Source organism: Cherax quadricarinatus, unplaced genomic scaffold (assembly GCF_038502225.1).
Source record: "Cherax quadricarinatus isolate ZL_2023a unplaced genomic scaffold, ASM3850222v1 Contig1941, whole genome shotgun sequence".
Lineage (NCBI taxonomy): Eukaryota > Metazoa > Arthropoda > Malacostraca > Decapoda > Parastacidae > Cherax > Cherax quadricarinatus.
The window spans coordinates 21,972-34,584 of record NW_027196967.1 but is presented as its reverse complement, the minus strand read 5'-3'; the positions used below and the strand labels follow the sequence as shown (position 1 = coordinate 34,584).

Sequence of the window (12,613 nt, the reverse complement as noted above, 5' to 3'; positions counted from 1 at the left end):
ACATTACCTCTCTGAAGGCAACTTGTCACAGCCGGCTGAACCTTCTTAAAACCCTTGCTCATCTTTCGTGGGGAGCTGATCGTCGAACCCTCCTTCACCTACATTCCACCCTTATTTTATCGAAACTTGATTATGGTGACCAGATCTATTCAGCGGCATCTCCTGCTACTCTCTCTAGCCTTAACCCCATTCATCACCAAGGATTACGTTTATGCCTTGGTGCTTTTCGCTCTTCCCCTGTCGAAAGCCTCTATGCAGAAGCGAACGTTCCATCCTTATCCGATCGCCGTGATGCCCATTGCCTGCGCTACTATGTACGCTCTCATGATCTCCGCAATCCTTCCATTTATAGAATGGTCACTGATATTAGTAGACATTCTTTATTTGTTCGCCGCCCCTGCTTACTCCGTCCCTTCTCTCTTCGCCTTCATTCGCTCTTGTCTTCTCTTCAACTACCACCTTTCTATGTACATGTAGCATCTCACTTTTCCCTACCCCCCTGGGAAGTTCCAGCTGTTCGAGTCTGTTCTTTCTCCCTCCCTTGCTCGAAAGCCCAACTGTCTACGGTCGCTTCCCGCTCTCTTTTTCTTGACCACTTTCACTCTCATTCTCATGCCATTGCTGTGTACACAGATGGCTCTAAGTCTTCTGACGGCGTAGGATTCGCAGCAGTGTTTCCGGACAGCGTCGTACAAGGGCATTTACTATCTTCAGCTAGTATTTTTACTGCTGAATTATATGCCATCCTTACAGCACTTATCCGTATTGCATCTATGCCTGTGTCATCATTTGTGGTTGTCTCAGACTCCCTTAGTGCTTTACAGGCTATACAAAAATTTGATACACCTCACCCCTTAGTCCTCCGTATCCAACTTTGGCTACGCCGCATCTTTACTAAGCATAAAGATATTGTTTTTTGTTGGGTCCCTGGTCATGTTGACGTACAGGGCAATGAACAGGCAGACACTGCTGCGCGGTCAGCAGTACATGACCTACCAGTTTCTTATAGAGGTATTCCATGTACGGACTATTTTGCTGTAATATCTTCCCACCTTCACACCCGTTGGCAACAACGTTGGTCTACTATGCTCGGCAACAAACTTCAGTCTATTAAACCGAGTATAGGTTACTGGCCGTCTTCTTATCACCAGTGTCGAGGTTGGGAGACTACTCTCTCCCGTCTTCGCATTGGCCATACTCGTCTTACTCATGGATATCTCATGGAGAGGCGTCTTGCTCCTCTCTGTGAGAATTGCCAAGCTCCATTATCAGTCAGCCACATTCTGTTGGACTGCCCACTTTATCAACGAGCACGCAGAATTTACCTCTGTCGTCGTCTTCGCCCCGCTGCTCTCTCTTTACCTTCCCTTCTCGCTGATGGACCCACCTTTCATCCGGACTCTCTCATTGACTTTTTGACAACGACTGACTTACTTCACAAATTCTGATACTTTCAGCCCTTTCTACTTGTATCTCTTGCTACCCTCTACCCCCGTACTATCCCCTGCCCCGCTGTTTTCTGTAACCTGCTGATCATCCCCCCTCCCTTCTGCCATCCAATTCCCTTGCTTCCTTCCCTACCCTGCAGCGCTGTATAGCCCTTGTGGCTTAGCGCTTCTTTTTGATTATAATAATAATACATATATTTCAGCCCTGCCATTACTTTTCATTCTGGAAGACTATACACTAAGTGAACATAGCAGTCAATTTGTAAAGATATTTTCAAAAACGTCACAAACTAAGGGGTAGAACCATAACCTGCAGAGATGTAAGACATGAAATAATAGATATTTTTAACTACTGCATATACAGTCTCTCCTCACTTAGTGATGTACGTACTCATTTACCGATGACTTGGACTGACGACGGGTTCTCTGACCAGTATGCATACCTAAATAATGTATATTAGAGCTGATTTCCTTTATTTTGCTTATTACAATATACAGTTAACATTTAAAAATATGCCAGAAATTTTATAAATGGTGCAGAGGTGACATTAAAATAATATCAAAGATGGTTGACACGAACCCACTACCATTATAGTATGTTCCTCACTTAGCGATGAATTTGTTTACCGATGTGGTCTTAGGAACAGAACTCCGTCATTAAGTGAGGAGAGGCCATATTTGAGAAAAGTGACTAAAACCAGATTATTTAAACAAGGTACAGTAATTAAAGCATACTTGAAGATTCTAGATCCTTGGCAGCTTTAGCAGCTCGCTCTAGAGCAGCAGAATCAAAATGATAAGCTTCCATTGCACTGCTTTTTCCCTTGCCATCTCCCGAGTCACCTGATCCATCAGGACCTCCTCCACCAACAGCACTAGCTGGTGGCACAAATTGTGAAAAGTCTTCTGGTCGCTGATTCATACCAAATAGCCATGACATGTTTAATCTGTCAAAATTCAAAGCTGTAATAATTTTCAAAACATTTTAGTATCAAAAATTTTCTATGAAACTATATTTAGCACTGGCCTTTCCCACCAAGGAAAGGTGACCCAAAAATGAAAGGAAACACATTCACCATCATTCATTCTATTGCTGTCTTATCAGAAGTGTGCTGACATCACAGTTAAGATGGTAACATCCTAACACCACTTTTAGAGTGCAGGCACTGTACTTACTATCTCCAGAACTCGAGTCTGGTTAACTAGTGTTATTGAATCCCTTCATAGCATGTCAGGTCATAAAAACCACTTGCCTCCACTCACTCTGACTTATATGACAATTCTACTGAGCTAAACTGTTATCATTATATTATTATTATTATTATAATCAAAAAGAAGCGCTAAGCCACAAGGGCTATACAGCGTTATCATTATATACTTTGGTCTGTTAATGTACTGACTGAGCTTTCATCGTGGCAACATTCTGCTCTATGTACATGAGCTTTATCATATCATTAACTTGAAAATGATTTGCAGAGTGAAATCTTCATCTGCACCTACATCTTTTTTCATTATTGTTGGGAGCATAGTTTTCTATCTGGAAAAGAATATACAGCAAGACCCCTGTATCAGCGGGTCCGGCATCCGCGGTTTACCATGGCCTGAAAATAACCCTTAATTTTGCTTAATAATGGCCTCAAAGTGCAAAAGTAGAGATGGTGGAAATTCTTCAAAGCCTAAGAGAAGCCATGAATTGCTTCCCATTAGTGAAAAAGTGATAATTCTCCACTTATTGTGTGCAATTTATCAATTAAACTTTATAATAGGTATGCATGTTAATGAAAAATGACCTATATAGGGTCTGCTACTAATATTACTATTAATATTATTATATGATTTGTACTACCTAACTATTTTAAACCTAATTATGTATGTACCTAAGTGGATATGTATCTAATTACATATCTAATATGTTCAAATGTACTGCTCAATTATAACCTATATCAATATAGAGTAAGAATTAGTATTAGTTTGCCTGAAGTGCCTAGGCACAATAGTGGCTCTCTTTGTAATTAAAATTTTATAACATGTAAACCACACTTTATAAGCTTTACAAGGAAATAAATATTTGAATTTGAATCCGTGTTTTCAGCATCCACAGCACATGCTTGAAACATATCTCTTGTGGATACGGGGGTCCTACTGTACTGTGGACAGCGTCCTGTGGCCTGGCAGGCAACGCTCTCGCTTCGCACACTGAGTGTTCGTGGTTTGATCCCCAGCAAGGGTGGAAACACTGGGCATGTTTCCCTACACCTGCTGTCCCCTTTCACCTAGCAAGCAAGTGGACACCTGGATGTTAATGGACTGGTGTGGGTCGCATCCTGGGGGACAAGACTGAAGGACTCCAATGGAAAAAAGACAGACAGACCTCTTGGGTTATCCTGGGTGGCTAATCCTTCCCTGTTTTAAATATCCCAACAAATTTTATCTTACAGCCTGCCTTACCCAGGGTTTGATCCTTGATTTTCATATGTGAGCTAAACACACTACCACTATTCTTCAAGGCTTCTTGATAAAATATTTCCAGCACTTTACTTATGTCCAGGATATTTATTTAGGGCAGCCATGTACTGAAGTATTATACTCAGTTATTTAAATTATTCTTTATCAGAAGTAAATAATTTTACATACTGAAAGGTTTATGATGCCTTAACCTAACTCTGCTGTCAAATTAGTCACATTGTCATACACAAGTTAAAATGTTTAGAATGGTCTTATGTATTACTGCATGAAGAATTTAACCCAAGGATATTCCAATAAGGTGTCCCGTAGCTAGATTGCTATCACACTCAGCTCACACACTAAGGTCCAGGCGCTGATCCCCAGTATGGGTGGAAACATTAGGATGTGTTTCCTTAAGATACCTGGAAGTTAGTCGATTGGTGTGGGTTGCATCCTTGGATAAAAAATGATCTAATTTGCCTGAAATGCTCTGCATAATAAGGGGCTTTCTATATACTACTAGTATGTTATTGATATCAACTAGGCCTGTACCTTGCACATGCACTTGAAGAAATAAAGATTATCATTATTATAATAAAGTCAAACAGTATAACAAGGGCCCCAGTAGAAACAAGTCACTTTGTCTAATTTTTTTTTTGGTTATCCTGGAAGATAATTTACACAATGTATGATAATTATACTTATGTATTCCTGTGCCTCAATAAATTTACTTAGCCTATTTTTCCAGTATATTAATTTCTAAGTTGTAATTGAGACATCAGCCTTGTTCATATCACTGACTACTTATTAAAGTCAACATAATAAAGAAAATTTTATGTATTAAAAAACTTTATAGTGAACAAAAGTGATGTTAATTAGTATATTTAGGCACAGGCAAACATAAGTACAATTATCATATGGGCTATCCAAAGTAATTTATATGTATGATAATTGTACTAATGTGTACCTGTGCCTAAATAAATTTACCCAGGATAACCACCCCCCAAAAAAGTCAGACAAGTGACTTATTTCCCCTGGGGTAATTGGTGTAAGTGTATGTAGGTACAAGTATACGTAAGTACAATTATCATATTTAGTATTATTCTTTTTCTTTCTTTCTTTCAACACACCGGCCGTATCCCACCAAGGCAGGGTGGCCCAAAAAGAAAAATGAAAGTTTCTCTTTTAAATTTAGTAATTTATACGGGAGAAGGGGTTACTAGCCCCTTGCTCCCGGCATTTTAGTCGCCTCTTACAACACGCATGGCTTACGGAGGAAGAATTCTGTTCCACTTCCCCATGGAGATAAGAGGAAATAAACAAGAACAAGAACTAGAAAGAAAATAGAAGAATACCCAGAGGGGTGTGTATATATATGCTTGTACATGTATGTGTAATGTGACCTAAGTGCAAGTAGAAGTAGCAAGACATACCTGAAATCTTGCATGTTTATGAGACAGACAAAAGACACCAGCATTCCTACCATCATGTAAAACAATTACAGGTTTTCGTTGTACACTCACTTGGCAGGACAGTAGTACCTCCCTGGGCAGTTGCTGTTTACCAGCCTACTACCTAGGATGTGTATTATTATTATAATAATTATAACTAAGTGCTAAATGTAAATAAGTTACTTTGACTTTTCTGAGTTATCCTAGGTAATCTATACATATGCTACTATGTATGAAAATTTATGTAACTGTATGTATTTATGTGTACCTGTACCTATATAAATTTACTTCATCCCAACAAATTAATATTTCCCTTGTACCTTATGATAACTTATATGACACAAAATTAAGTAAAAAGTTAACAACATTGTTATATATATGTATGAACTCAATTTAAGTCGTAGTATATGACAGGCAATGAATAAACAGAAAGATGTATATGAATACATATGTATTGAAATTGAGTCAGCAGAGCCAGGTTTGTATCAAGCAACTAGTGATTTTAACTACTTACAATACAACAATATACTCTTAATAATATTTTCTGGGAATTATTTCTGATAAATGGTGAGAACAAGGTACACAATATATATATGAAGTCACACTGTAATTGTTAGCGAACTGATGAAGAACCAAATATATGTTTGAGTAGCATGAGATAGTGACGTCACTCTTTCACTCATTCTCTCTTTTACACCGGGTTTTACAAGGTGTCCTGTTGCTCAGTTGGCAGCACATTCAGCTCACACATTGAGGTCAGCAGTTCGATCCCCAGTATGGGTGGAAACATTAGGATGTGTTTCCTTAAGACACTTGCTGTCCATGTAATATTAACACAATAATAGTAGTAATATTACCAGAACACCAGTGGCAACATTACCACAACACCAGTGGTAACATTACCACAACACCAATGGTAACATTACCACAACACCAGTGGTAACATTACCACAACACTAGTGGTAACATTACCACAACATCAGTGGTAACATTACCACAACACCAGTGGTAACATTACAATAACACCAGTGGTAACATTACCACAACACCAGTGGCAACATTACCACAACACCAGTGGTAACATTGTCACAACACCAGTGGTAACATTACCATAACACCAGTGGTAACATTACCACAAGACCAGTGGTAACATTACCATAACACCAGTGGTAACATTACCACAACACCAGCTTACCTGGAGTTTACCTGGAGAGAGTTCTGGGGGTCAACGCCCCCACGGCCCGGTCTGTGACCAGGCCTCCTGGTGGATCAGAGCCTGATCAACCAGGCTGTTGCTGCTGGCTGCACGCAAACCAACGTACAAGCCACAGCCCGGCTGATCAGGAACTGACTTTAGGTGCTTGTCCAGTGCCAGCTTGAAGACTGCCAGGGGTCTGTTGGTAATCCCCCTTATGTGTGCTGGGAGGCAGTTGAACAGTCTCGGGCCCCTGACACTTATTGTATGGTCTCTTAACGTGCTAGTGACACCCCTGCTTTTCATTGGGGGGATGGTGCATCGTCTGCCAAGTCTTTTGCTTTCGTAGTGAGTGATTTTCGTGTGCAAGTTCGGTACTAGTCCCTCTAGGATTTTCCAGGTGTATATAATCATGTATCTCTCCCTCCTGCGTTCCAGGGAATACAGGTTTAGGAACCTCAAGCGCTCCCAGTAATTGAGGTGTTTTATCTCTGTTATGCGCGCCGTGAAAGTTATCTGTACATTTTCTAGGTCGGCAATTTCACCTGCCTTGAAAGGTGCTGTTAGTGTGCAGCAATATTCCAGCCTAGATAGAACAAGTGACCTGAAGAGTGTCATCATGGGCTTGGCCTCCCTAGTTTTGAAGGTTCTCATTATCCATACTGTCATTTTTCTAGCAGATGCGATTGATACAATGTTATGGTCCTTGAAGGTGAGACCCTCCAACATGATCACTCCCAGGTCTTTGACGTTGGTGTTTCGCTCTATTTTGTGGCCAGAATTTGTTTTGTACTCTGATGAAGATTTAATTTCCTCATGTTTACCATATCTGAGTAATTGAAATTTCTCATCGTTGAACTTCATATTGTTTTCTGCAGCCCACTGAAAGATTTGGTTGATGTCCGCCTGGAGCCTTGCAGTGTCTACAATGGAAGACATTGTCATGCAGATTCGGGTGTCATCTGCAAAGGAAGACACGGTGCTGTGGCTGACATCCTTGTCTATGTCGGATATGAGGATGAGGAACAAGATGGGAGCGAGTACTGTGCCTTGTGGAACAGAGCTTTTCACCGTAGCTGCCTCGGACTTTACTCTGTTGACGACTACTCTCTGTGTTCTGTTAGTGAGGAAATTATAGATCCATCGACCGACTTTTCCTGTTATTCCTTCAGCACGCATTTTGTGCGCTATTACGCCATGGTCACACTTGTCGAAGGCTTTTGCAAAGTCTGTATATATTACATCTGCATTCTTTTTATCTTCTAGTGCATTTAGGACCTTGTCGTAGTGATCCAATAGTTGAGACAGACAGGAGCGACCTGTTCTAAACCCATGTTGCCCTGGGTTGTGCAACTGATGGGTTTCTAGATGGGTGGTGATCTTGCTTCTTAGGACTCTTTCGAAGATTTTTATTATATGGGATGTTAGTGCTATTGGTCTGTAGTTCTTTGCTGTTGCTTTACTGCCCCCTTTGTGGAGTGGGGCTATGTCTGTTGTTTTTAGTAACTGTGGGACGACCCCCGTGTCCATGCTCCCTCTCCATAGGATGGAAAAGGCTCGTGATAGGGGCTTCTTGCAGTTCTTGATGAACACAGAGTTCCATGAGTCTGGCCCTGGGGCAGAGTGCATGGGCATGTCATTTATCGCCTGTTCGAAGTCATTTGGCGTCAGGATAACATCGGATAGGCTTGTGTTAATCAAATTTTGTGGCTCTCTCATAAAAAATTCATTTTGATCTTCAACTCTCAGTCTGGTTAGCGGCTTGCTAAAAACTGAGTCATATTGGGACTTGAGTAGCAGTGGTAACATTGCCACAACACCAGTGGCAACATTACCACAACACCAGTGGTAACATTACAACACCAATGGTAACGTTACCACAACACAAGTGGCAACATTGCTACAACATCAATGGTAACATTACCACAACACCAGTGGTAACATTGCCACAACACCAGTGGCAACATTATCACAACACCAGTGGTAACATTACAACACCAATGGTAACATTACCACAACACAAGTGGCAACATTGCTACAACACCAGTGGTAACATTACCACAACACCAGTGGTAACATTACCACACCAGTGGTAATATTACCACATCAATGCGTAGGGAGACACTGGTCAGAGAAATAGCAAACATCGAACTAAAGCTAAAGGGATCTTATAGGAGTCAGGAATCGCGGGAAGAGCTAAAAGCCATAAATGAAATCGAAAGAAACTCAAAGTATTTCTTTTCTTATGCCAAATCAAAGTCGAGAACAACATCCAGTATTGGGTCCCTACTTAACCCTTAATGGTCCAAACGTATATATACGTTTTTTCAACATCTGAAAGTATGTAAAAAAATGTAGATCTTCTTTTTTGTTTTACATTTGAAAACGTGTAAAAAAAACTTTTATCTACATTTTTTTTTTTTGTTATATTTGAAAATATGTAAAAAAAAGTAGATCTACTTTTGTAGCACTACGAATTTGAACGTCAATCTCTTTGGACCGTTTAACCCAATGGAAATAAGTCACTCTGTCTGACTTTTTTGGGTTATCCTAGGTTCTCTACACATATGCTGCTATATATGATAATTCTATGTAACTGTATTTGTGTATACCTGAATAAACTTACTTACTTACTTACTTAACCCTTTGAGGGTCGACAGGCCCTCTCCGAAACTCGTTCTCAGGGTCGGCCAAATTTAAAAAAAAAAAAAATTATTTTCTCTTATGAAATGATAGAGAATCTTTTCCCGATCATAAAGACACCAAAAGTTTGAAATTTGATAGAAAACTTACGGAATTATGCTCTCGCAAAGTTAGCGGTCTTGGCGATGTTTACGCATCGGCGATTTTGCCCAATTTGAGCCCCATTTTCGGCCAATTTCACTGTACTAGTCGACAAAAAACATGAATATTTCGCTAGGACTCCATTTTTTCCATCGAATGGGTGCAAGAAACCACTCATTTATGAAATTCAACTATCCAGTAGAGTGGTCAGAATTTAGCAATTTTGCCAATTTCACACAAATTTCAAAAGATGCCAATTTCCGAATAGGGTCCAGAATAAACAAGAAAGACATTCCTGGCACTAAAATGACATTTCCTCTTGTCATTAGTCATGTCTCAAGGCCCCTCTTATATTCTTTTGCTTTCCACTTTGAATTTTTATTTTCACAAAAAATATAAGATTTACTGTTATGCAGACTACTGCATTAGTGTCAAAAATGGTATAAATATTATTGGTGCACTTGTGAAAGAATATTAGACTCACCAGTTGATGTGTATTGCACGCTTGGCACGATTTGTTTACTTTTGAAGTTTGGTAAAAATCGAACATTTCTGCTACTTTGAGCTCAATTTCAAGGCACCTTTCTTTGTAAAACCAGTCAAAATCATCTCAATTTCTGTAATATGTCTTCCATTATATAAAATGAGACCAAGAAAACTAGAATACAACAATAAATACCATACGAAAATACACTGCAAAGTCGCTGATTTATTAAAAAAAAATGGTCAAAGTTTTTTTTTTCTCATTATGCACTGTGTGCTGCAGGATTTTTTTTAGACTGTGCACACTGACCACATAGACCCGTTCTTTCATATGAAGGCCTACCAGCTTTCTCCCACTAGATTTGAGGCCGCTAGAATTTATGAGTACTAGTACGTCAAAAACCCCTACGCGTAAGACGTACTAGTACGACGAAAACCCTCAAAGGGTTAAGGGTTAAACAAGATGGGTCCTACACAGATGACAGCAAGGAAATGAGTGAGCTACTCGTCCCAATATGACTCAGTTTTTAGCAAGCCGCTAACCAGACTGTGAGTCGAAGATCTAAATGAATTTTTTATGAGAGAGCCACAGAATTTGCTAAACACAAGCCTATCTGATGTTATCCTGACGCCAAATAACTTCGAACAGGCGATAAATGACATGCCCATGCACTCTGCCCCAGGGCCAGACTCATGGCACTCCGTGTTCATCAAGAACTGCAAGAAGCCCCTATCACGTGCTTTTAACTTCCTATGGAGAGGGAGCATGGACACTGGGGTCGTCCCACAGTTATTAAAAACAACAGACATAGCCCCATTCCACAAAGGGGGCAGTAAAACCATAGCAAAGAACTACATACCGATAGCACTAACATCCCATATCATAAAAAATCTTTGAAAGGGTCCTAAGAAGCAAGATCGCCACCCATCTAGATACCCATCAATTACACAACCCAGGGCAACATGGGTTTAGAGCAGGTCGCTCCTGTTTGTCCCAACTACTGGATCACTACGACAAGGCCCTAGATGCACTAAAAGACAAAAAGAATGCAGATGTAATATATACAGACTTTTCAAAAGCCTTTGACAAGTGTGACCATGGCGTAATAGCGCACAAAATGCGTGCTAAAGGAATAACAGGAAAAGTTGGTAGATGGATCTATAATCTCCTCACAAACAGAACACAGAGTAGTAGTCAACAGAATAAAGCCTGAGGCGGCTACGGTGAAAAGCTCTGTTCCGCAAGGATAATGTTGCATAGGCAACATTATCCTAGGCATCCTGAAGCATCTAAGCTCATGTATGACTCTACAGTCAAGACCCTACAAGCCAGACAGTTTACCATATTTCCATCTCCCTTCTTGAAGGGAAACAGATCAGTCTTTATGAAACAGCATGACAAGATCCTCAGCTGAAGCACTGAAGACATGTGTCAAGGAACAAAACACCTGGGCTTTGGTAAATAGCATTACCAAAACCTATAATGCCTCAAGATAAACATCACTTTCTCAGACATCTCCATGGCTGCCCAATAACTAATAACTAAAAAAATAACTAAAATAATTAAAAAAAATAGAAATTATAAATTATGAAAATAACTAAAAATAACTAAAAAATAACTAAAAACAAGTAAAATTAACTAAAAATAAAAAAATAATAACTAACAATAACTAAAAAGAAGTAATAAGTAAAAATAACTAAAAAATAAATATAACTAAAAATAATAAATAAAATATAACTAAAATTAGCTAAAAAATAAAGAATAACTAAATGTAACTAACAAAAATTAACATAAAATAACTAAAAATATATGAAAAATAACTGAAAATAACTAAAATTAACTAATAACTAAAAAATAACTAAAAATAATAAAAATAACTGAAAAGTAAATAAAAATGACTGGAAAATAACTAAAAATAACTGAAAATTAATAACTAAAAATAACTGAGGAGGGAGAGAGGGACACACACACACACATGTAGAGAGGGGGGGAGGGAAAACACACCACACAGGCAGAGGGGGAAGTTGAGGGGCACACACACAGGCAGAGAGGGGGGAGGGAAGGACACACACATAGGCAGAGGGGGGAGTTGGGGGGTACACACACAGGTAGAGAGAGGGATGGAGGGACACACACACACACAGGCAGAGAGGGGAGAGGGAAGGACACACACACAGGGAGATAGGGGGAGAGGTGGGGCACATACACAGTCAGAGGGGGGGAGGGATACATATAGGCAGAGAGGGAGGTGGGACACATACTGGCAGATGGGGTAGGGAGGGACACATACAGGCAGAGGGGAGGGAGGGAGGGTGAGAAACACACAGGCAGAGAGGGGGGAGGGAGGGACACACACACAGACCCAGGCAGAGAGGGGGTGAGGGAGGGACACACACAGGCAGAGGGGGAGGAAGGGAGGGACACACACACATAGTCAGAAAGGGGTGGAGAGAGGCACACACAGGCAGAGAGAGGAAGGACACCCACAGGCAGATGAGGGGGAGGGACACACACAGGCAGAGGGGGGTTGAGGGACACACACACAGGCAGAGAGGGGGGTGGGACACCCACAGGCAGAGGGAGGGAGGGAGGGAGGAGGAGAAGGAGGGACGGACACACACAGGCAGTGTTTATTTTTTAATAAGAAACACTTTGGCAAATTTACATGGCACTTTCCCACTACCTTCCAGATCCAACAAAGTGGTATTCAAATGCCCAACATATGACTCGAAGTCATTTGCATTTACTTTAAATGTCCTAAACCTATCCAACACATTGAACAAAGGACATATTTTCATCCCACGTA

General features: G+C 40.3%; 1 protein-coding gene and 1 long non-coding RNA gene across 5 annotated transcripts in view; one reads left to right on the top strand and one right to left on the bottom strand.

Annotated features, from left to right (window-relative positions):
• LOC128688427 (uncharacterized) overlaps positions 1-5,633 on the top strand; it is a 43,706-nt gene extending 38,073 nt beyond the window's left edge. For both annotated transcript variants that reach the window (XR_011391383.1, XR_011391384.1), the window contains one exon: positions 3,541-5,633. This is a non-coding gene — a long non-coding RNA (uncharacterized lncRNA). The remainder of the gene's footprint in view (positions 1-3,540) is intronic.
• Positions 1-12,613, bottom strand: part of LOC138851754 (ATPase family AAA domain-containing protein 3A homolog) — a 38,789-nt gene that overhangs the window by 22,123 nt on the left and 4,053 nt on the right. For 2 of the 3 annotated variants that reach the window (XM_070081193.1, XM_070081192.1), the window contains exon 4: positions 2,184-2,395. In XM_070081193.1, the coding sequence (XP_069937294.1) occupies positions 2,184-2,388 (205 nt within the window). In that variant the 5' untranslated portion in view covers positions 2,389-2,395. The remainder of the gene's footprint in view (positions 1-2,183; positions 2,396-12,613) is intronic. The other variant, XM_070081195.1, reaches the window with a different exon arrangement.